This window comes from Trichoplusia ni, chromosome 22 (genome assembly GCF_003590095.1).
Source record: "Trichoplusia ni isolate ovarian cell line Hi5 chromosome 22, tn1, whole genome shotgun sequence".
Taxonomy (NCBI): domain Eukaryota; kingdom Metazoa; phylum Arthropoda; class Insecta; order Lepidoptera; family Noctuidae; genus Trichoplusia; species Trichoplusia ni.
Window position 1 is genome coordinate 2,842,738 of NC_039499.1, and position 26,500 is coordinate 2,869,237.

Below are 26,500 nucleotides of genomic sequence, written 5' to 3' on the forward strand. Positions count from 1 at the left end.
AGGCCAACATAAACAAACCTGAGTAGAATGTAAATTACAAGGGCTCCCTAAAACAATACTAATTAAAACCGACAAAAAGCTCTAATTTACAATATGACTTGTTCCACTGACTTACCTAAGTAGCACTAATAACGGCAAACTGAAACGTGCTCTACTTAAAACTAATTAAAAAAACATCGCATCTCCCATCTTCGTAAAACAAATGCAGAGCTTCCAACACATGTACCAATAGACAGCTACCGATTTAATATCCCACTCATAATTGAAGCGAACGTTCTTCCAAACCCATTACGCGGGCTCGTAGACTAGTGGAGGCTGGCGAGGTAATGAACTCACATTATAAATGCAACGAGGCATCGCCTCTGCCGATGCACCGCGCGAACACTACGACGCGAAGAATTAATTCATTTGCATGTAAAACTTCACCTACGGAACGCTTCTTAAGATTAGGTATGAGAGGGTCGATAGTTAGAACTTGATGTTTTGATGTAGAGTCTGTACTGGTTAAGAGTTTACTTATATTTTGTTGATTTATTACCTGTTCAAATTGTTTATGGAGTACTGCTATTGCTGCTTAAACTGTGTCACTAGAGTTTTTGATTTTGTATGCACCGTACAAACTTCTATGAGTGAGAAGTACCACGTAGCCTATAAATGTGAAGGAAGAGCTACTCTAGAAACAGCTTCTTTAAATTTGGGTTTTTAGATAAGAACATCTCTTAGGTACAATGTTTTTTTTTTAATTCTGAGAAATTGCTACTACTTTTTCAAGATAATATTTGTGGAATAAATAATTACTTCATCCAACAAAATTGCTCTCGTCCAATTTAAACAAATGAGCATATCTCATCCATAACTTCATAAAACTTGACGTCACAACACTTTCTCTCTGACGTCTCTCAGAGCTATAGCTGCTAAGTTCGTTGACTTTACCTGTAAACCTCAGCTAGACACCTGCATTGCCCTCCTCCTCTTAATGGCTGAGGGCCCCTCATCGCCAAGCTGCTCCTAATTCCACGTGCTCCACTCGAGGACTTTTTACAGACACTCGCGAGTCTCTTGAGGACAATCGGATGGAAATGGTGACGGGGATTCGCCTAAATGAGATTCGGTGATTGAAAGTACTGGGGTTAGACTTTTTAAATTGGTAAATTTGTTTGGCGTCAATTAGGTGGAGAGGTTGGTATGTTTCGGTATTTGGTTTTGTTGCCACTCTGACAAAGACGAATAAATTAAAGAACAATGATTGTCGACTTGTTTGAAACATTAAACAGGCTTTTAAATTATTACCAAACAAAAATTTGAATTGAATGTGTTTTTAATTTGATAATTTCATCAGTAATTTAGAGTACCATAAAATAATCTACACCTAATAAATATTACAACTTACATAACACTGCCCTATTTTTCCTCAACGAGATGAACTGAACTTAAGTAACTTTTAATGACTACAGTGAATACTGAACACCATTCTTGTCATCGTTCTTATTTGAATATCTTTTTGTTCCTTGTTTTCTTTATTTTACTGGGAATAAAATTTGATTTCCGACACTACAAACACACTGGTAACGACTTGCAAAATAACAAAATAAATTAAAGAGGGTTACACAATAGGCCGCGCAAATAAGAGTCCCGGTCCAATGAGTGGCGTAAGAAAAAATGGCGGAGTGCTTGTGATCGTCCCCTTGGGTCCGCACTTATCATTGACATTAACTTTTTTGTTGTCCATAACATTTGCATAACTCTTAAACTCTCTATCAGCACAGCACGCCTCGAACGCTCCGGGCGACGCCGGGGAGCGATGCCGGCCTACACTTTGTGAGATCATTTTCAGACTTTACGCAACTCTGCTCCTGTCTTCTGGGCACCATAAAAAGCGGGAAGTCATTTGTAAATTACCTGTAATGGGTAAAACTGCTTATCTTTCACATAACGATAATATTATTAAAATACGCAGTGTTTAGGACGATGTTTGTTTAGAATTTGTAATAAATCGTCGCGTTAACTCTACAAACTGCTTTCAAAAATTAAATAAACAAAAAAGGTTACCAGCAATAATTGACGAAGAAAGAATTGAGATGACATCTGCAATAATTAAATACTTATTGTTCCTCCAACTCACTTACATAACATAAAAAATTACACAACAGAAAAAAACTTTTCTAAAACGGATGTTCACGTTCCTATTACAGTAATTTTTATACGAACTCGAAGAATTAATTTAAAATGAGTATATTTTGACAGCTGCCACATCCAGACAGAGCCCTTGGGCAAACGAAGCTAATTCCAACCCTACGCCTCATACGTAATCAGAACATCGTTCGGGAAATTGTTCTGACCTTTGTTAAACTGTTTCTGTAACCTTACTCTTCATCACAGTTCAGTAGTTATGTTTTCGCAATTAATTTTATATCACAATTATTTTTGACTGGTAGGATTAGGGTACCTACTAAGGTAATAAACCTATGAAGAAGTATGTCAAAGCCTTTATGGCAAAAAATACTAAATCCATAAAAACTGGCTGCATGTCAACTAAAAAGTCTCAACTTTATATTAGGAAAAAAAATCTTTCGCCAAACATGGCGCCCAAAAAAGTATAGGTACATTTATTTTCTTAGTGGCCATGTTTACAATATGTCAATGTAAACGTGCTCCATAATTGGGTCCCAAAATTGCTTCGTAATCCATCTTGAGATTATAATTTAAAAACATGAGCGGGTATAATGGAGGACAGAGAAGGTAAAGGTGCTTGTAGTCGGCCGATGGCTTAATAAGTAGGTATCGCTGGGAGCAGCTGTTATGATACCGGCCGAGTGTCGCCGCACTCACCCTTAAAGAGATTTTTTTAAGACTAAGATGGAAGCAGATCTTTTCGAATGAAGTCTATGAAAATAATAAAAAAAATTTGCGTTTGATCAATACCAATTAAAATGAATTTAATTAATGTAGATAATATAAACACTTACTAAGACAGTTTTCGTTTCCTAGTTATTTCCTATCAGTCGCTAAACACTAAACACCATTTAGGATCTACTTTGAACATAACTTTATTTTTACATATATATTTTCTTCATATTGGATTCTTTATTATTAACTTGAAATAGAATTGATAAAACACAAGATCGATCTCCATACCTCACCAACCCAAGCTACTTGGTCTAAGGCGATCGCCTTTTTCTCGCCCCAACCTTCGGAAAAAAATAGGGGAGATTCTTATCTTGTCGCTTCTAATTTACTTATTCCTCTTTTAAAGACTTATTTACCTTCAAAATCCCATTGTGTCCCAAGCGGGGCCGGCAGGGCTTAATAACGACCGGGACTCTACGTGTCAAACGAGGAATTTCTTAAAAAAGCAATAACAATTTACATAAACACCCGGTTCTATTTAACAGTTAATAAAGAAAACGATGTTGCAATTGACGAGGCTGTCCCGCTTAAACGTCTTTTAGATGGAAATGTGTATTGTATATTTTACAAGGCATTTTTGTGTTCAACAACGGCTGTCCATGGAGCCAGTCAGTAGAATGAGCGCTTACGATTTGTATGATTAAAATTTAGTTCCTTCGGATTTTTTAACTCTTAAATTTATGTATATCAACTTTTTAAAATTTTGTTATTTTAAACACGCTTCTATTTTCATTTTACAATCTTTTCCAAAAAAATACATCAGCAAAATAGAGTTAGATTACAGGTAGATAATAAGTTTAAAATAATGTCTGTAAGCAGCTCAGCACTGCATGTGATTAGTGTAGTGGGTCAGTCCTTATACAGTTAAGTCTTATTGATAATAGCAAATGAGTTAATAATTTACTAACAACTAAATTACATCTTTCACTTACCCTTAAATTAATTCAAATAAAGGCTACATTACAGCTACCTGAGTAGACGTGTTATCTCGTACCATTACATTAACTAATTTTAAAATAGACATGTAATCTGGAAGCTGTATCGACAAACAGATAGGAGCCTCCACTTAGTATTCACAGTGTTTACTTGTATCTCGGCTAATATCTGAAAGCAATCAAATGAAATCCGTGCCTCACGAGCGTTACGCGTAAGTGTTGTACACAATGACCCAAATTCACTGAAGTTAGGGAATTGTTTCATTAAAACCGACCCAAAAGTTTGACGCCGACCGCTGCTGGGCGCGCTACCCATCCGCGATCGATCCCTGGTTCATCGCACTCTATTCACAAATACAAAACGTGTACCAGATATTAAACAAAATCAGGGGATTGCCCCCTAATCAAAAGCGAAATATCCCCATCATGTACAGAAGACTCAGCCCCAACTTAATGACGCGAACTGTCCGCCGCACATCACCCCTTCCCCTTAAAAATATCTCCCACTCAAACTCCACTAATAGTAATCTGAAACAAAGTTCAACCGGTTCAAGGTCGCAATTTAAAGTTTTTCCAAAACTTCTTTTGCCGTTCACTTTTTTATAAGTATATAAATCTTTTTGCCGGCGAAGTTCCACCAAAGTTTTTGGCCCAGATTGTCATCGATTTTTGTTTGAAGAGTTTGTTTTTTCATTGTTCTTCTTTACTTGTTTGACGGTTAATTCATAAAAACTTTTCCGTCCGCACAATCGATAACAGCCGAACAGCCGGTGTGTAAACAAAACCACGCTATCGTTCGCCATCGACGCTGGGCATCAACTAGTGACTCGCCAGATATAAACCATTATATTGCAATAATGCCATAACAACTTTAAATATAACTAAAAGCTGTGTAGGAGAAAATGTGGTACTATAATTCACAATTTATTAGCCATCAAATGTAAAACAATAAACCGCATCATCGCTGAATACCCTCAGATCTCCCAGAAGCGGGTTGCGTTATTTTCAGTTGCTCCATAAATATTGCGTTTTCGCGCCGGCTGTAAATATTTTCCCCATCATAAAGGCTATGCATAGAATCGCCGAAGGGCTTTCATCACCTCGGCTCTGAATATTTTCATATGTATAGCACGAGACCCTCTGTCTCAACTTATGGTAATGCTGCCCTAACACTTTCTCCGTTTTTCTCGCGTTTGACTCTCAATACATTACAATTTGACGGTGGATCCTGACATTACCCGCGTAGGTGGCACCTCGCTACTCGCACGGATTCACAAATGGATATTGTGATTTCAAGTTTATTTTGGGGATTTTGAAGAGGGTTTGTGTTTATATAATGCAATTTGGTTTGCATTAAAAATTGAATTTTAAAAAGGAATGATAATTAAGATTTTATACATTAATTGGTAGTCGCATAGACAAAGAGGCACATAATGAACACGGTCCCCGCTGTCCGTCTCGGCTGATTTATTTCATGACTTCGGATATGCAAATAGCATTAACATTCAAAGACGTAGGTACCGCCGCCCCCACTGGAAATCCGCGCCGACCACAGAATGATGCCAATCCTGGGTGAATCTTAATATTTTATGTTGTGTTATATTTCCCTTTTCTTTTTCCTTTCTGATATTATTTATTTCCTCGCCGACAATGAGATTCCCACTTTGGCGCGTAATAAAAAAGAATTATTGTTCATCTTTTTATAGCGTGCCGTTTTGTTGAGTTTTATATTATCGTGATCATGAAGTGACATGGCTTTTAAACTAAGTAAGCTGACACTCGCACTGTGTTTGTTTTACTGAAGTGCTTTTGCATAATTTGAATAAAATCACATCGTTTGACGGATATTGCTTGTACCACAGAACATAAAATCATGATACCTTTTATTCCACATCTGAATTAAAACCATAATAACTGTCTTAACCACCGGAAAACTCGTAAAACTTTGAATCATTTCAAACAAAATAAGCATTTCCCCAAATATAAACACCCGGACATAAAAATAATAATCTATCAAGGTTTTACAGCACACATCCTTCACACGAGTGATTAACAAGTCCCTGGAGTTGTACAAAAGAGTGGGAAAAATCATCGGGTCCTGGGGAGTGATCGGCCCGATGATTGATCACTGCGCTAATTGGATGATGGATGGAAAGACCAGGATGCGAGAGGCTGCTATGATCTTAGATGGGTTGGTTGGTTACCACTAAAATTATTAGAATTACATTTCTCAACTGTATACATTAAAGTTGTAAAGGCTATTTGGTCAGCAAAAGCTTGTATAAGTCTGACTTAATGTGGGAGGCTAGTACCCCCTTAGCCCCCTTACCCCCATAAGCCCCTAGTATCCCAAATTGCTCTATGTTTCAAAATATAAACGATAAAGGAATAAGTCTACCACGTAGCAAAATCACAACAATGTCCTAATATATAAATAGACCATATCATCAAAGCTAATTCCTCAGTCTAATTACTCAAATAAATCACATGTCTCAAACATGAACCCTTTACCTTTATACTTGAAAATCATTACACGAATACCTCCGTATTTTATTCAAGCCAACGCAACTCAAATAATCGAATAAACAAGCCCATATTACGAAGATCGGCAAATTAAACATCAAGAATGTCTCCTTCCATCCATCACGCTAATATGATATTTCGAAATAGTAATTAAATTCCACATTAACGGTACAAAGCAGAAGATACACGGCGGAACCTAATTTTGATAGCTGATTAGACTTACCCCACATGGGATCGCACGATTACGTACTGTTTGTACAGGCAAGGTAAGCGAATTAACGTTTAATTTCTCTGTTAGAGTCGCTGACGTTTTCGTAGCTTGGGGTTATTAAAAACTTTAAAACGTCAAAAATATTTTACCTTTGTCTGCATCACTGATGAAACAATTGACCTTCGTCATACGAGAAAACATAAATTCCAGCCTATTGTTTTTTAAGAGTAGCCCTTGAACCACAATTTGGTAAATTATATCATTGCTGCGCTACCATCCAATCTTATAATTAACTAGGAAACACCATTAATTTAAGCAGTATGTAACAAAACTTCTATTTTTGTTACACGTTTTCCACAAAAGTGACTCATGTTTACCTATTTATAAAAGATCAAATAATTTCGTTCGTAATTAAGTATAGCTCTCGTTGATGTTACCCCCATCAACTGTCTGATGCACGCCACGTCACCGCTGACGTCATCCGTGACGTCTTACCAATGAAAAACAAACACCAAAAACGTTCCCCAATTCCAAATAATTATCCTGTCTAATATTGTAAACATACTACTTACTAACTTAGAGGTTGAAAAGTTGTAGGGGTTTACTAAGATCTTCTTAGTAAAATTCTAAATAATTATACAAAGGTGCAACATTTTCTAGAAATTTATACACATAATTTTCTTAGAAAACGCCTTGTTTCAACAACACGTGGTACAAATTCTTAGTAATAGTTAACACATCACAATACTTTCACATGTTAAAAACTTAACTTACAAGTTCAGAAACATAAATACATAAATTTTCTAAAACTTAATACGCGTTAAACGATCAGACTTCTAACAAGCATATTTTAACCCGTCAATCAAGTACTCGTACGTACAAAACAACGTTCGTTCCTACAGTGTGGAGCATTTCATCGAACGCACTCCATACTTACAGGGTAAAGAGTCGGTGCATATAAAAGCTGTCTAGAAAGTTTTCTGTCGCTCCCCGCGATCGATACCGCACGGGGTACGTCCGGGAATTACACCGGGGTAATGATCGTAACAACAGCTAGTTCACTGTTAATTTGGGTTATTATGTCATTTAGTGCAACACTAGTTGTTAGTCTTTTGACTGAGCGTTCGATATTTGAAATTCTGTTGGAATATTTGATTTTTCTTTTGTTTTTAACTTCGTATGTTTTTTTTCTGCTTTTGGCTGTTCTTATTTTGAATGTTTTATGCTAGTATCATATTGGATTGTTGTTACATAAATTGGTGAGTAACTGCAAAATTAAAAAAAAGATTTCGATACTTTTTAAGGCTCGGGCGGTATTTTTTTTATAATTTAATTTACGTATATTGTATTGATGTTTTATGATAAATAATCACAATTACATTAAAATAAGCATTTCCCTAGTAATATTTAACAAAAGACTTAGAGATTTTCGCCCACACACGATTCGTACTCCATTGTTACCGCCTCTAACAAAGTTAAACGTTGTTTTAATGCTAAACGAATTGTTTTCGTATTAAAACTCCTACGTTCTAAAAGTACTATTTTATACTCAATCTTTAGGAACCATTCTTGTTTACGCGTATTTTTATTTACACAATATCATGTTTCGTCAATCAAATACATAAAGAGGGTGAAGGAGGAGATCTAATAATTACACTGCACAGATATCCGACTGCACATCATGCTAAAACTACTTTCCGCGACGTATCGTGGATTCGATCCAGCTCACCTCACGAAAGCTGAGCACTATAATAATTAAAAAGAATAAGAAACACTGATTTACAAACCAGTACGTAAAGTAAATGCTACACCCACCTACACACTAGGAGAACATATCACGTCTCGTACGTATTATTAGAACTGACGTTTAATAAACTTGAGTTGCTTAATAAATAAATACGCCACCCTCATTTCTTCCCTTTGAGTTTACCTCAGATCGGTTAATTTCATTAATTTCGCAGGCGAACACGCACTAAGAAACCTGTCCCTGTACAGTCGACCTCCAATAGGGATTTGGTCCCAATTATGTATTAGCTAAACTTGGTACGGACGCATGCGATCTCGCCAGGGATTATTGCTTGTGTACTCACCGATATTATATGTATATTGTATTTTGATGGATAATATTCTACACGATTTTTTACTACCTACTGAATGTTTAATAACTGTTGCTAAGGTTTTATAAGATAAAAAATAAAAATAAAGGAAGAGGATAGAGAAGAAAGGTTATATGCTGAGCGAATGTGGCCAAATCGCAAAGAGAGGTTTGAAAAGAGAAGAAGTGGCCTTTAACTAGCAATGAGACATCACACAATTTTTTAAATCTCTAGAGACCCTACCAACAACAACTAGTAGGCCCCTAAAGTAAAATTTTCCATATTTACTCATAGTATCCTGGTTTGTACACGACGTGCCTAGTTACGGACTATTGAAACTAACTAACCGCAATCTACAATTAAGGCCGGGGCACACGTCACGTGGCACCGGATTAGCGTCGCGGTGCACGCACTCGCTCGCCACTCGCGGTGATTTATCGCCAGTGTGTCCACACCTTAACCCCGCACTGGTGTTGACACGCTCGATTTATGGACTTGTATGAACTGCACCTAACTAAACCCTGCCCGGAAGGGTGAAAAGGTAGGAAATTAAATACGTCTTATTTTTTTTATAGAGGAATAGGACTTTTTTTAATCACGGTCTGTATCTGGTTAGCAAAGGCTTTTCCTCATATAAAGGACAAGAATTTATCGCTATGATTGTCCTTAGTGATCCCTGCCTGTATTCAAATTTTTGAAAGTATAAACACATAACTGTCTAATTTTTGGATTGTTTCGTAGTATAACATTTTAATTGAATTCTATTCCAAGAGCAAAATGATGTAAAATTTTACTAAACAGGAGAAATTTATGTACTTAGAGCTAATAATAAGTTGTCAGTTCCTCGTACTTTATTCCATTAAGTGAAGTTTAATTTATTTTGCTTCTGCAGTAAGCAAGCTGGTACGACATTTTCATTTCAATAAACTTCAAACTCTAACGTAGCTTTGATTATGCTTGTTCACCTCAATAACCATCTAGGTTCTTTTCACTGGAACTAAACTGTTTTCAGTGCGCTTCTGTTTTCGCTCCGCAATTAAACTGCTGTTAAACTTCTTGCAGTGATGTTTGCAGAGCACCTGAACGGTCCGCGAAAGTTGTGCGGGCACCCTGCTCCTTGTTTGCCTGCTAATTATCCCGGTTTCGGAGCGCAGTCAGCTCCCAAAACGCTGACCCGCTCTAAATGGTCAAACGATGCTAAAAGCCTTTCACGGCTCCATTCAAACAAGGCTTCGGTCCCACCCTGTAACCATAGTGACCGCCTACTCGACGCTATTATTTCATTGTATCAACATTCATATCGACATCACGTGTAACGACGGCTCGATTAAATGAGGGGCGGCCCGAAGCCAGATTTGTCAAGTCTCCTTTCAAATTAGACGCCACGGTCCAGCGTTCGCACTTCACGCGACGTTTAAAATCAAAAGCGCAAAGGGGTTACGTAATCCGGACCTTTTTCGACTCGACTTGTGTTTGTGTGCATGTCTCGTCTTTTGTCACGTATTCTTAATTAATGCCTGCCAGCTGGCGAGCTACCCCACTCGTCACATTTTCATATCGATTCCGAGGGTTCGTTTAAACACCACATACAGTATTGGCACGATAAATCCCGATCGGTTAGACTTTTTAATTTTTTTAATCGTAAAACGACATCGAAAACGAATCTGCTAACGTCCCCCTGTTTGCAAATCGGAAGTAAAGCCTAATAAACCGGCGCTTAACCTCTCGCGACAAAGCCGATACAAAGTGAGTGACATCCCGTCTCTAAAGAGATCTCGCGAAAAAATCCGGCGACGGCGACGTGTCAAAGACACCGCGACGCGACGAGCGAGGGGCTCTTTGTTGCCTATCGAAATATTTTTTAAAGCTTAACTCCTTAGTGAATTGAGAGATTAAGTCTTTTTTGAAGAGGCAACCGGTCCCCGGGGTCGGGCGTGATCATTCCTTCAGATCTCATTTCCGTGGATGCTCTATTTGATTGTTATTTTTGTTACTTTTTCCCATTTTGTCCGGGCGCCGGCGGGATTTGAAGTGACAGTCGACGATTTGCACTCGAGCGCGATAAGTGTTTTCCAACGTTTTTTATTTCATAAACAGCTTTGTTAGCGTTACTTGTTTTGTACGGTTGTTGTATTTAATAGAAGGATTGTCAATTACCTTCTGCGAAATAAAATGAAAGCCTGCAATTTTGTAACTTTATTTAGTAGCACATTTAAACTTGAGAACGATATGTCCACAGAACAAAGCGGTTAACTTTTTAAAGTTCTCATGAGCTTAACATAAACTTGTTTTTTTTTAAGAATAATTACTTGCCTGCTCCTAAGTCACTACCATAGTCAGAAATATGAAGTTGACGCCTAAAGCATTTCACGAACATATTTACTTTACACATCGGCGGACAGCCAGCATAAAGCCATAAGAAAATATGCAAATGACTGTAAGGCAGTAGGTAAGCGCTCGTAAGCTTTGTAATTATTCACATCGGATTTGCAAATCTCGCCTGGAGCGTTCCGTTTCCGCACTCGCGCATTAAACTGACCCTTAGAGCGCATTTAAATCAAAACACATGTGTTCGCAGCGGACCGGCTTAGCGGACGCTGATTTTCAGATGAGGGCTTCCCCTTTTTGCGGGTCCCTGCGTCGATTCCTTGGCGGGTGATGATCGATACCCCGCCCCCGCCGCCGGCCGCGACCCTCCCTCCCTCGCTCTTAATTAGGACTCGGAATCTGCGGCGGACACACACACACACGACGCCCGTACAGGGTATAATGTTAATCAACTTTCATTATGCACTAAGGAATTATATGGGTACGCCTGAGGAGTGATTATCCGAGTTAGGCCGCGTCCCCGGCCAAGAAATCATACTTTATTATGATCATTCCGTATTCGGTGAGGCTTTACGGCGGCACCTCGCGGGCGACATGCATTAGAATTTACTGCGCATATATCACCCGAGAGCTGTTACACCACTGTCTACAAGTAAATACGAATAGCTACGATGTTAATAACTTTTACAATATCCTAAAGCTGTCGCGTCCATGTTTTAATCCATTTTGTGATACACAAAATCAAGGAAAATCTTTACACTAATACCCCACAAATATCACAAACCCAAATTATTTATAAAACCTTCACCCAATTGTAAAATCAGTCTATCACAAACTTATATAAATCTATCCACTAAACTCTCTGCCGATCCCCAAGACGTATGAGCGTTATAGTTATAAACGTCATCTATTCATCCACGGTCCATGTTTACAGCGCGTGAGATTAGTCCGTGTGTAGTGGACCCGCAATATCCGCGCACTAAGCGCTTATACCGTGATTAATTTTACTGCTTACACCGCAATACTGAACCGAGCACAAAGATTTGGAATATAATCTACGAGAATTATAACTGAAGAGAAATTTGCATATAAGAGACTGTATTGTTGTTCAGCGTTTTAATAATTTGTTTACATGTATACAAAGATGTTTTGTTAGTAGAGTTGAATCACAGAATGTTACTATTTAAACATTAAAACATGGATAAGTACCACAAACTTCAAAAATTTACATGACAGCCTTGCAAATTGCCCATGAAAGCCAGAAGAGAACTTCCTAAAGTACCTAACCTTATTTTACTTGTCAGGACCCTAGAAAACACCTCAGATAAAACTGCACCAAAATAGTCTAAACTACGTCCAAAGGCTTGATTAATGAAAACCGGTTATTACACATCTTAGCAACACACTTGGCATATGACATTATACGCCGTATATAGTTACAAAATTGTTTAGCATACCAAATAACATAGTAAGGCTCGCTTGAATAGGCCCTTAATCGCACACTATACGCTTAAGCAGGCCCTGCCCCAAGAAAGGCTCGGCCGTATTGAGATCGCCCTTTAAGCTTCGGTTATGAGGATAAACCTCCAATAAATCTTTCACTTAGAGGGCCGTTTAATTAACGTGTGTAATAAAATTTAATTGATCAAAGCGTATAGTTTGTTAGATGTAATTTATGAGGCCTCTAGCTACCTTTGTTTGATGCTTATGACCAACTCTTGGCTTGGATCAGATCGCATATTTTGGTTTCAATTAGTTATGAGCACGTCACACAAAATTTGCAGGGTTTGGTATGTGTACAGATTTAAATAGGTTAGAATAACTTTATTTCTCATAAGAATTACATCAATAATTCACTTACTGAGAAACTATGTTTACATATCATTTTCATTTTTTTTTTTCAAAATAATGAGTCATTTCAAAAATAAACGTAAACGTACCAAATGATTGAACACGATAAAGTTAAGGTAAGATTTCAATTAATGAAAATGGTTACTTGATTGGAGAAATATCGAATAATAAAAAAATGGCACTTATAATTAAGAAAATGTATTCTTAAACACTTCACACGACTGAAAACGAACAAGCTCGCGTTACCGTTTTGATAAATGAAATTTCTTACTTAATTTTCTTCACGGGCAATTTATTTATTATGTTAAGACTACATGACAAGGCTCCCAAATACTTTGGGCCTCCGTGTTTCCTTAGAATCAATGAAACATGCTTTAACGTTATGGGTCTTCATACAGTGGTCGATACGTGCACACGTATATTCACAGGTCCTTGTACTAATTTAATAGATGAGGTGTTCACATTAATTACAAAGAACGTCGCTGGCAGTCGGCCGCGGGTAACGCGCGAACAAATTAATAAGATTATTAACTCCTTCCGACAAGTCATTCTTTCTCGCGTTTTTGCAAGAGGATAAAATAGGAAAACCTTGGAATTTTCAGGATTTCGGATAGGAGAAGGTTTAATTATTAATTGCAATCATCTTTTAATATATAAAATTCCCGTGTCACGATGTTAGTTACCGTACTCCTCCCAAACGACTTAACTGATTTTTACCAAATCTTTTATGCGTTTTCAGTAGGTCTGAGAATCGACCAACATCTATTTTTCATACCCCTAAGTGACATCAAAAAATACATGCAACTAGAAATAATTTATTAGGCAAAACAACGTATGCTGGGTCAGCTAGTAATTATATAAAAGGATTTATACGACTTTTTACTTGATCATAGCTGGTGCTACGCCGTAGCTTCGATTCGTAGCCTTGCGTTTGAAATTAGATTGTTTCGCGTTTTAAACTTTGGTTCTAGAATAATTTCATGCTTCCATATGAACCGGAATTAAGCTTTTTCTTCTTTTATACTGGTGAGTGATGCTTGTCAAGGATTTAACACGAAATCTCTCCATAAAAATTAATTAAGAACAAAAAAATAGTGTCATCTATTGCAAGAAGCTGTCCGTAGCAAGGGCGTCCACATGTGATTGATTGTTAATGAAGTGGCATGGGGCGATAGTTATTAATGACTCCCGGCTCCGCCCGGCCAAAACACTTCTTTATTTACCCACTAACACCTATTAGCCGACCGCGTCCAATACACTGGCGCTACAATATATCATCTAGACAGAAACGTATCAATCAATTTGGGAAATTATTAACGTGATGTAAACGTTACCCTTTCGTTTCGGACCACTAATAAGCTATTTGTGATTTTTGTGTTCGCTTTTGTTTTGTTTTTTTTTCGACGTAATGAAGATTGAGTTGATATGGATATTTTTTTTTGTTAGCAATAATCAAAATGCAGATACGTTTAATAACGTTTAATGTAGTTTTGAATTAGTTTAGTAAATATCCAGCAAAAATCAATGTTTTAACGATTGCATTTCTAAGTCCCCCTAAATTCGTGGAAGGGTTTTGTTTTATTTCAATTAAGTCGCAATCACAAAGAGTTGAAACCACGACAGTCACTCTATCGTCGACGATTTATACAGATGTCGTGTTAAGGAGGTCCTCTCGAATATTCGTTCGGAATTTAAATTGCAAATTTGTGCGGTGGCAGGTGCAGCTTCTCTATTGAACATCGCTGTCTCTTTCTAATTAATACAAAAACAAACGCTATCCCACTTCAACGCCTTCTCAAAATCATGGAATAATGAACGTCAACAAATAAAACTCTAGCGTCACTAATTACTCGAGCCGCTCAAACGAAGGAAGGTAATTTTTGCACTCTATTTCGAGACGGAAATTTCGTAGCTAATGGCGTTAATTTAAAAGAGGCCGATGACTGTGATTTTTCTTTTGACGCTCAAACTTCTCGACTTGTGATTTATTGACGCTACAAACTGGCTTTCATCTCAGTATATCCAGCCTCGCCAGGGTATTCCGTGACGTTTGTATAAGACTGTAAATAAAATGTCAGTCACACACCAAAGGTTCCGTTCGAAAACTAAACAGAGGGTGAGGCGATTCATTATGAATGAGTGGTCGCAGGTACCGCGGCCTAAATTAAAGTTTTGCTCATCGGAGATGTGTACAATGTAGCGACTACTTCGGCAGGCCGATCACGGCGCTGCGGCAGCTTAATGAATGAAGAAATTCCAGAGAGCCCCTCACACGTGCCCCTCGGCTCTAACCTCCCTCGCATAGATTGTAAACTTTGAGGAAGAATATAGTCTCCGGCTTAACAACCCAAATGTCAACGTTTTTCTTTTCTCTTAAAATTTTATAATTCTGGGATACGCTTACTCGCTTTAAACTAGATTATATATATGTAAGATATTGAAATACATTTAAAGTAATCTAAAAGTTTAGTAATTTTTGCAGTAACCCCATTGCGGCCGCTGTAACTGAGTAATTAGCTTTCCAATTTAAAGAGCGACTCCACGCTCAGTGCCTCCCATCAATCCGCTCCCCTGCCCGCATCGAATCGATAATAATTAATTATTTTTGACATAATCACAGCCAAAATCCATTCTCTTTTTGCTAATTCACGTCCCTATAATAAAACGGGACGACGCTTTTAAAGCTTGCCCGAGTGAAATTGATAAAAAATAAATAAGACTGTGCGCGCAACTTTTCGCCAAGTCAAACAGAATTGGGTGTTAGCTTACGAGGCTGGGTGGCGAGTGATTAATAATCGTTCATTTAACTTGCTATTAATATCCCAGCTTTAAAAATAAATATACCTACCGATATATTGAATATTATCATAGTGAACGATCATATCGCAGTGACGTATCTGAAACCCATATTCAAATGTGGTGACGAGGGATCGCTGTGAGATACACACAATCAGCGGGACACTGTGTCAATATTGGACACATAACATAATAGGGAACAGAACTCAGATGTCGTCGAACTGTCGTGAACAACACGGTAATGGTCGTTGCACGTCTGACTTGACATTGCACTCACTACGATTCTTATTGGTTTATGTTATAATTATGTCTGTCGGAAACAATGAAATTGTTCTCTTTGAATGTAATATAGAACATTGGAAATAACTATACTGAAAACAAGTTCGTATTGTACATATTGTACGTATTGTTCGGCTACACAATATTGATACTTAGCAGGAATATTGAGAGCAAACCGCGAGTTCTGAATGCCGCAGAAGTTATCGGTACTTAAAAAATACATAGTGAAAACATTAGCTCCGCCCGGGGCGGGGTTGGTCCGTGATTAAACCCAGCGAGGCATGCATAACGAGCCCGGTATGTTTGAACGCTTACAAATACTTTCCAAGTTACTCCGGACAGCGGTTGAGGCGGGTAGTGCTACACCTGTGCTTGTTTATCGCCGCTGAGACCGCGCGCACCCCGCACCACATCTATTGTTTGTTTAGGCCAAGCAACAAACCACCGCAGCCCACTTATTATACATCAATAATACTCAATAATCATTTCATATTTATACAAAACGCAATAACCGAAAATAATATGAATATTCATGTGTTACTCCTCTAAATTTGTTGCAGATAGGATTCTCAACTGAAATTAAATAATATTTTGAAGGGATTAGTATCATGATTGGGCGGACACATGCTAATGCAAGAAGTTTTTAATTAAAACCGTCCGCCGTTAAGAGGCTGCGTAATGGCTGATCCTCAGGAGGGATCCGATATTGGGTGTGTACCGGCAAAGCCAAAATACAAACATATTTAGGTCCGTTACGTAGCGTAGTGTGCGCCGGCTAATCACTGGACGGAGTACGAGCGCCCCTGTACACAAACCCCTTGCCCGTTTTATATAAAGATTTTCATTTGTTTCAGATGCACGTGACTACAACGGCGACGACGACGCAAACAAGGTACGAAAGAACGTCACCGCTGTTGTAGAGTTTAAAACTAAAAAAACAACATTAAACCAGAGTGCTCCCCACAAGCGCAATCCAAACTTTAGCGACGACTTTATGGCCGCTGTGACCGCCAAAAGTCGGCGAGGAAAAGTGCAAGCTTGTTTACTCATATATCAGCGGGTCGGGTCGACGTTTCTTTCCGATAAGGCCGGCCCCCCCGCTGCCAATAAAGTGATTAAGTCACAAATCGTGGCGAGGCGCCTCTTTACCGGCCCTCTGATATACCGACACCAAGCTTGCGGAATTGCTTTTTAATTTATATATTTTTGTCCGTTATTTGCTGTTTTCGTTTCGAGTAGAATCTATTGTTTTCGATCAGGTTTGGGAAAATTGGGTATCGAAAATTTATGAGTATATGTTTAGAAATCCTTTGAAAGGATTTCCTAAATAAATATGTACAACAACGGACATGAAACAACAAACCAATATCTACATATAAGCAACAAAATTCATGAACACTAATTTAATTTTATCCTAATCTATAAACGATACAAACAACACTTCAGAACAAAATTTTTATTCGAACATTTAAGAATCTCTTTCGTAAACACAAAGAGCATTTCAAAACGACAACTAAACCTCGCATCAGAGTAAAAACATGCAAAAAAACAATTAGCAATAACGCCAAATATAGAAACAAAAATCAAGTAACTGTAACACACCTATACTATTACAGTGGGTCGGGCCCTATCGAACAGCTCTATTACAAATAAATTGCCCTTCGAAAACGCTGCGCGTGTTATAAATTTCATACGTGCTGAGAAATGACATACGGTATTATTTATTACGAACAGTTTTTTCGGGGAAAATACAAAGAAGACATTGTGACGTAATTGAGCTGCGTATTATTGGGGCACGCTACAATTCAACAGCAATTTTCCACGACAAAGGAAATAGTATTATCTTTTTATACGTTCTACTGACAAAAAGTCGAAACTATTTTCTTTTCTCTATGAAACTTTTTGTTTTCTATTTCAAGAGTGTACTTAATTTAAAATTAAAAATGGAAGGGTAGGTTGGTACTCCATCAATAAATAGTTAGGGTTGTCAAGTATTTTTTTTTAGCGTTTAGAAAAAAAGATATGTTTTCTTGCAATAATTTGAATCAGTTACCTAGATATTATTTTTCTCAACAAGCTTGCCTTTTTTTACGAGGTAGGGAATAAATTTTTATATACTATCATGTTTAAAACGTATGATTCAAGAACCGATAATTATCCCAATAATCTATGATGATAATGACTCTGAATCCAAAAACAGAATTAATATTATAATATAAATAAAATTAGTCTTCGGTAGTATCATTAACGTGTCAGGAAGCCGACAACAGCGATCCCCCGTGTTTACACGTTTTCAACACGACATTAACCGGTGGCGCCATTAGCTCTACAAATGACACTAAAATGAAATCTATTCATTTCCTTTACCGAGTCAATCGGCGGTGGATATTGTACGATTTCACGCGATTTGGGCATTACCGTTGTATCCTCAGCGACGATCCCTGCTCACATTGTAATATGAGCCCTTCAGGGTTTATTTTCCTCAATATAACATTTATTTCTTTATACACCACCAAATTAAACCACCGAATAAAATGTCAATCACGCGAAAAAATCGAAATATAAGATTTTTACATTAATATTAATTCGCAGCGAAAATATGAAGGTGGATTCATCATAATCATATTTATCGGCACTTGAAAGCTCGAGTGAGTTGATAAGAACCCTTTGGCAGTTAGGTTAGAATTGTTCGCAACTTTCGTACCTGCGTGTCTAGATTTACTATCTATTAAACTCTTGTTATGTGGGCATGAATTTTAAAGTACCGAATTGAATTAATGTGGTGAAAACTATGTTTATCGTTAGGTTAGTATATTTTCGTCTTTTTGTTCTGTTTACTCCTTAATTACATTCACATCTTAAGAACATTGTTTTGGAACATATAATCTCAAAAGCAAATTAATTGAATAAATTTCATACAACATTGAAAATATGAAAAAGCAATCAAAGGTTTTTTTCATAACAAACTACGAATTTCGATAATATTAACATATTTTTTTATTCGTAAACCACCGATATATTAAAATAGGCGTATAGGTAACCCTTCCCACGGCCCACTGGAATCAGTTTAATCAATGTCGTTATGGTGCGTAGATGTCGCGATACGGGCTCCGCTCCGGTCCGCACTCTATCAGCCGGCGTAGGGTTAATTTGTTACGATGTTTATCGGAAACAACCGAACGCATTTGTTTGACATACCCAGTACAGAGGCCGTTTAATTTTGACATTTGTCAATTTGTTCCGACATGTGACGTATGATTCGAATTTCAAATATCGAATTGTTTGCCAGTAATAGTTTTAATTGGTACGGATAAAATACTGTATCGTTTTATTTTTTGAACAAAGAACATAATAATATTGCCAGTAAATATATACACATAGAATTTTAACATTAATATAAAAGGTTTTAACAATATTTGCTCCACCACAATATTAATTTCAACCACTTAAGAGAAACAATTCAATTTAACCAAACAGCACAAGAAACATGTCTGTCATCACCATAAATAAAGCTGACATTAATGGCTTCTTTTTGACAGCAGGATGACCTTGACTAGGCAAGATTGATAACAGTTAGAGCGGCTCGTTAACGTGCCTTTGTAGACGCCCATCGATTATCAATTTGAGGATTACAATACCCTGGAGACAAATTACGGGTAACAGCCCACCAGCCGAAATGGACGATGACTGGACGACTTCATAAATTATACCATAAAGTTTGCATTACACTCAATGTTTAAGTTAGAGGATTTTCTGTTATCATTGAATGTAGTCGTGATTATAGAAAACTAGTATTTACTTTACTTCGCGGTCTGAGGAACTAGTTTAAATCATAAAGAATTAAATAAAAATAGTATTTTAATGTAAAATAGGTACATTTAAATCCCACGTAAGAATTTAAATCGTCAAACACATGTTAAAAGTAACCGATTTAATTACCTAAAAAATGTGCACAAAAAGTCTAGTAAAAGGAAACGATCAACAGTGTAAAACGCCTAATTATAGAGCTACAAGACTTGCAGTACCGTATTCAATATTAATAATTCACTTTAACAAGAAAATGAGATAAATGGAATCAAATGACTTTCAAATTGTCAACAAAATGACACGTCTACGTATATAATTTCCTCCTTACTTACAGAATAAACCACTCAAAATCCACCCCTAAGGTTATTATCCGAAAAAAATTGGCTTCATTATCAAACTATTCGCCCACGATAACTATCTTGATCAAATAAAAAATTAACATGCCGCGGGGGTTACCGCGTGTTACGCGGACAAATTGATACAATCGCTCAACCATACCCCGCGGTAGAAAATCATACGTTACACATCACTAGTTATATCGACTACCCCAATCGATTCATGCTCGATACCTGAAATTATTCAGAATCGAACAAAAGCAGTCCGACTTTTTACATCATACTTTCATTTCCATTAGTATACAAAAACTTCAAGTTTATTCCTGAGATAAAAATCTTTACTCAGATTGAGTCGTTACAATAAAATTATACAAGCGTATGAAAATAAAAGTGAAGCGGCTGAGAGTACTGCTTGGCCAAATATTATTTTCTTCTTATTATGTCGGGTGCAATTGTATTTTATGCCTTAAGTCTTCGTACTTTTAAGCCATCGTTTGTGGATTTGGATTTTGGCGGGAGTCAGTGTCACTTGGTAACCACAATCGGCGCATCGCTCCGTGTCGCCGCCGTGATTCGAATTCGAATGCTCTTTTTTTGAATTTCCTTCGAATTATAAAATCAATTAAGCAATGCGATGTCGACATCGGCTGTATGTCTTTCTTTCAATCGTTTTTATGACATCCATTTAAAGCAATCTGCTGCTGAACTGTTTTTTTTTTACCTTTCCGTTTAAAATTAGTAATGATTAATTAATTTCGTTGATCCAATATTATGTACAATAACTAAACTTTAGCAATGTAATGTATGTATATGATGTAAGATAGCATCTGACAATCCCTTTAGGTGTTAACGCGTGTTAGTAATGATTAAATTAATTTCTAATTTTACTTCTATCAGTTGATTAACTTACTGTAGATATAAATAAATTATAATAGATATTTTCAACGAAATTTGGAACAATCAATAATGGATTCAATTAACTTTGTTTCAACAAAATTATTCATCGCCGAGATTTTATAAAACTCGACGTCACGCTCGAGCAGTCAAAAACAATACTTATTCAAATGAAACAAAAAGCAATTAACGGTGGAGATATCCCTCCATCCTCGGAGGATACAACAGAGGAGAGATTATTGAAAAAATAATTAATAAATATTTATGGCGGGCCACCTGAGGAACGACACTCGGCGAGATTCCATTTTTATCCAGTCCTCGAGTACGCATCTGCAGCGTAACAGGGAAAAGCGGCTTATTACAAATGCAAAATTTTCCATTCATATTCAAAATTTTATATCCCGATGTGGCCGGGAGAAAGCTAATTTATTCCGGGGGAACGGCTAAGGAGACGTCCCAACATCGCGGCACCTCGCGTCTTGCGGGGGATTAAGGAAGGGTTGAACGCTGCGAAATTGACAGGTGCCTGTCAAAAATTACAATTAATAATTGAGACAATTGCGATTGCGGCTGCTGCTGTGGCCCACTTGTGGTGTATTTAACTGCGTTTTTGATTTGACAGCCCTCATTTTAAATTTGAATTAAGTAATTATAAGCAATCAACGTTAAATTGACTATGGAGATAAATAAAATTCAGTGGAATAATAATAAAATAAGATAATTATTGAAAAGAAAAAAACGAATAGTATTTTTATAATCAAATGAAAAATCAAGACAATTTGGATAAATATCCGCTAGGCCGCATCACTAGTGTCCCTGGCCGTCCATGTAATAGGTAGACAATAAACATCGGGGCGCGCATCGATCACTCGTTTTACAGCCACAGCGGTTAATGGCGGTAATCCACCACTAAGAGCGGTTTACTGCATTGTTATTGCCGACTAAATCCACTCACACCAGCTTATTATTCTCGTACTACTGGAAATAATTAAACACTTAAAATTTTAATGTTACTAACACTGAATAAGAATTCAAATGACATATTTGGGTTGGCGACAAGCGCAAAAAAATTAGTAACATTTCGGAACCGATAACAAGTTTGTAATTTCTCAAACCTAAGAATAAAATATTAAGAACATAATTAATAAAGACTATCATCACAGTCTACAATTGATAAATCAATAAATAAAAAAACATAATTTCAACAATAATAGAAAACAAACAAGTTTATCGTATAACTCAACATTAATGATTCCATTTGTCAGATGGTGATCGAACATCTACAGAGTCAATATTCATATTTCACATCACTATTTGCGGGAGCAGCGCATTGCATTTTGTGCAGCGTTCAGTTTGATAAATGACAGCACTCTGTCAGGAGGTCAATATAGACACAATGAATGTCCGTTGTGATGTTAGCCGGTGATTTGTGGCCGTTTTGCCTTCGTAAATTGCATGTAGGTAAACTGGTGAGCTTCTGCTATACCTATTTGAGTAGTCGTATTTTAACTGTGGTTTAAAATTCTAAATTATTATTAATTTAATGTAATACTGATTTGATGCCAGTAATTGCATGCAAACTGTCTAATAATGATTACAACAACTTGAACTTTTATGGATAGACATAATTTATTACAAAGTTCATAAATATGAATTAATCATCACCATTACCGCCAAAAGACATTTGAGGTTATTTACAAAAAGTCCGATACTGCATTGACTTGCCATAAATACAACAACACAAAAAAAAATGTTAATTTAAAAAATAGAACACCTTTATTGAAGTCAAATGTCAGTGAACAGGTATACCAACATTACATAAATTGTAGCACAGAGTAAACAATCAATCAGATATCGATAGGCTAAGGCAAACGTCTGTTCTGACCGATAGCGCGTTATTGATGGCGACCGTTTTTCAAGCGCGGCCACTCGCCTCAGGCGCCGGCACTCTGTCTCTATTACAGCTACCACTGATACGTTTTGTACGCACATTGAGTTATTTGTTCGACATGAGAATTCGGTTCAACTCGTTTACCTATGTCATTGTTTGTAGTGGTGATAAGTGGTGTTTTGGTTTAACTTTGTAGTTTGATTATTTTGTTTTGATATTTAAAGCAGTTTTTTAATGAAGATACATAAAATTATTAGTTAACAGGAACTCATTAGTTTTATGGCAGAGAACATAAAGATTAAGGTGGCCTTGGCTATTTTATAGTACAGCTATTATAATTAGCTCCATAGTCAAAAGTCCCCAGTAATTCCTTAATCTCCGTCTTCTATGGATTTCAATTGTGCAATTTCATGGAGGAATTTTCATTGCGTCTACGTCATAAATATTTTGTCCGATAAACCGTTCGTTCGACAGCCGCGAGGCGTAAGAAAATGTTAATTAACGAATCCATTGTTTTCCCGCCCGGCGGCTCCAAGATGGTGCCGCTTCCGTTTCCGGCGGCCTCCTTCTTTATGTGCGTTTCCCGCTTATTTTTACGTCAGTCGGGTAGAGCGGCGGCATTGTGGCGCGAGTGCGGTGCGCGCCGGAGTATAATGATTTTAATTTCCTCTAATCAAGAGCCTTCGGCACAGCTTAAGAATTCTAATCATGCACACGCCGGCCGCGCCGCCACCGCGCTGCCACCGCGCCGCCACCGCGCCGCCACCGCGCTGCCACCGCGCCGCCACCGCGCCGACACCGCGCCGCAGCCGCAGCGGGTGACAGAAACATCAGCACTTATTCTGATTGCGTCGAGTGTGGCGCTGAATAATTAATACGCCTTTATTTTGCGTTATGCTCTGCTACCAAAACAAAAGAACCGCCGCGCATTAATTTATGAAATTGTTCATACATATTTGAAATGCGTAATTTTTGACAGCGGTATACGTCAACATTGAATACATCTTTTGACAATCCACTTAAGTGTTTCATTTTGCAAATATAAAACGTTTTCTGCTTTTTTCATGAAGCCGAGAGTTAAGTTTAATTATATTGGGGAGCTTAAAACAACCCCACCCTTTCGTTCAATTCGCACTAACGACCACATTTGAGCCATGTAAATCACGACGACGCCACTTGCAATTAATTTTTTGGCTATTAAAACGTCTCCGTCGTGATTGCTTTACAGGAACTGTGGGTGGAAAAAGACACGAATGCAATAGATACTTATATCAGTAACAACTCTATTACGCAATTAAATCAAAATATGAGATTATTTCATAACTTCAATGTTAAAGTTTTAATAGTTCTTGTTGCCGATCAAAGGAATCCCACGCATAAGGCGAAATTAAGAAGTTACTAAGTTTATAAGCCCATGTTGCACTAAAAGCTGGATCTTTTCATTCGACTTTTCTTGGTTTAATTCTCATAAATCTCTGTACTGCACGGTATAAGTTCTTAATTTCTTGTTAAACCAAGTCGAAGCCCGCCGTTTGAATAGCACACGCGGCCGATGTTTGCCGGGTGCGGTCCACAAGGAACACCGCACAATTAAGAGAACCCTTTCAGAGTGCGTACTTAGCATTCTAATCACTGCGAGCAGACGCCTCGCGCCACAATACAACGCTTAACGCCGCGAAATTAAGTGCGAAAATAACAGGATCCCGACGCGAATCCGACTGAATTATGTCGCGAACAAGATTCTAATTTTAAATTTTACGCGCAAACAACTAATTTCAACGTTATACAGCGTGCATTTTACGCACAGTCGAGACCCCTTATTACAACAGCAATAAAATGCGAAAAACGATTACAGATCAATGAAGCGTGCCTTCCCTCTCGGAGCACAAATAAAGCCAAGTACACACTTCAAATATGCTTTTCTTAATCGTTCTCATAAAACAAAGATCAGCCGCTCGCGATCTCCCCCGTGCCGCAAAAAATGAGTAAAAAAATCTCCCGTTGCTCATATAACGTCTATCAGTGTGGATTTTTACCGCAAATTGTTTTCCGTAGAGGAAACCCTCGTGAATCGATCTTGTTTGTATTATTACAGTAGCTTTGGAACTTATTATTGGTATCGGTATTGCACTAATAATATCGGGAGTCATTTCGTAGACGTCTAATGCTTAAAACTTATATAAACAGATTTAATGCTATATTAAGTAGTTAGACCAAAACTATTTTTCTTCGTTTCATTTAAATATCCCCTCTTATTATAGTTTTCATAATATTACGTTACAGTGAAGTTATCCCAAGTTTTCATCATGTCAATTGAAACGGAATTCGTAAGAAAGAAACATTTCACGATCGTAACGTATAACTGATAGATAAAGATTTTTAAAACCAGTTTCCTAAATTTCGTTTCAAAATCATACTACAAATCACCTGAAACGCTACAACTTCGTTCAGAAATAAGCTCTACGAGTTCAAATTTAATTACAAAATCTGAAATCGAGCTAATGCCACGTAATTTATATTTTACCTCAAAATCTTAGAATATTTCTTGAGGAAAAAGCATTGCCCACGGTATCAGGAATGCTCAAAGTTGAATTGGCTTAAAACCTCCCGGCGGATGTGTCATTATAATTTGCAAGGGAGAGATGACTGATCCGTCGCTCCGAGCGCTCACAAATAATACCCTAAGCTATTTTAATCTTAACTTAGTTAAAAATCTTGCGTCCGACATTAGCATTAATCACTTTTGACAGACACCGTAATGGATAGTGTAATTAATGTGTTTAAAGTTTATAATTGGTTTATAAAGGTAATCCAGTTGATAGCTTCGTTATGTAAATGTGATACTAAAAATCTATTCCACGAGAACTACTCCCGCATCTCTTAATTAACTTGTAGAATCAAGAATACTATAACACTCAATTACATGTGATACATCACCTCTAATACAAATTGTATGCTGTAGATTTAATTGAATAACCGAAATTTAACTAATTTCTAAAATTTCACAAAACAATGAAAATAACATCATCAAGCACAAAATCTAAAGCTTAATTGAACATCGACATTGAGAGATTTCAATTCAATTACTAAACCATATTTAACGAAATCCAATCCCCCTTTCCCTCGAGAAATAATATTATTTATTCACAAAAAATAATACAAAACGCGGTTACGGCGAACGCTCTGTTGGTTCAGTGGAGATCATTCGATGTAAAAGTTGGGAGCTAGGACGGCGGTAGGAAGAAAACTTGGATAAGCGAAACCCTCTAAAAATGATTGATGCCGTAGAGCGGGGGCCGCATGCCACCGCTTGCTTTTAAAACGAATAAACGTCGAACCGATCGAAATTTGAAAATGAACATCATTAGCGCTTAGCGCAATATTGGCGCAGCGAATACCCACCGATTCATTTACTCTATAGAATTTTCATTTTCCTCCGCTCATTTCATATTGACGTCAATCATTCTTTTACGATTAAGTTTCACAATTTAAACTCACCCATAGTCGGCTGCAGTCGATATTGCACAACAAAAGCGTTCGAGCTCGCATTGCGATTGCGTATAGCCAATTTCCTAACGTATTGAAAATGTCGCGCAATTGTTTGAGGACATGTTATTACACGGAGCGTTTAGCCTGGAAGCTAACAA

At 37.4% G+C, this 26,500-nt stretch overlaps 1 protein-coding gene across 4 annotated transcripts in view; it reads left to right on the plus strand.

Annotated features, from left to right (window-relative positions):
* The window catches only part of LOC113504627 (myelin transcription factor 1), a 201,290-nt gene that overhangs the window by 137,485 nt on the left and 37,305 nt on the right, over positions 1-26,500 (plus strand). For all 4 annotated transcript variants that reach the window (XM_026887035.1, XM_026887032.1, XM_026887033.1 and 1 more), the window contains one exon: positions 16,781-16,818. In XM_026887035.1, the coding sequence (XP_026742836.1) occupies positions 16,781-16,818 (38 nt within the window). The remainder of the gene's footprint in view (positions 1-16,780; positions 16,819-26,500) is intronic.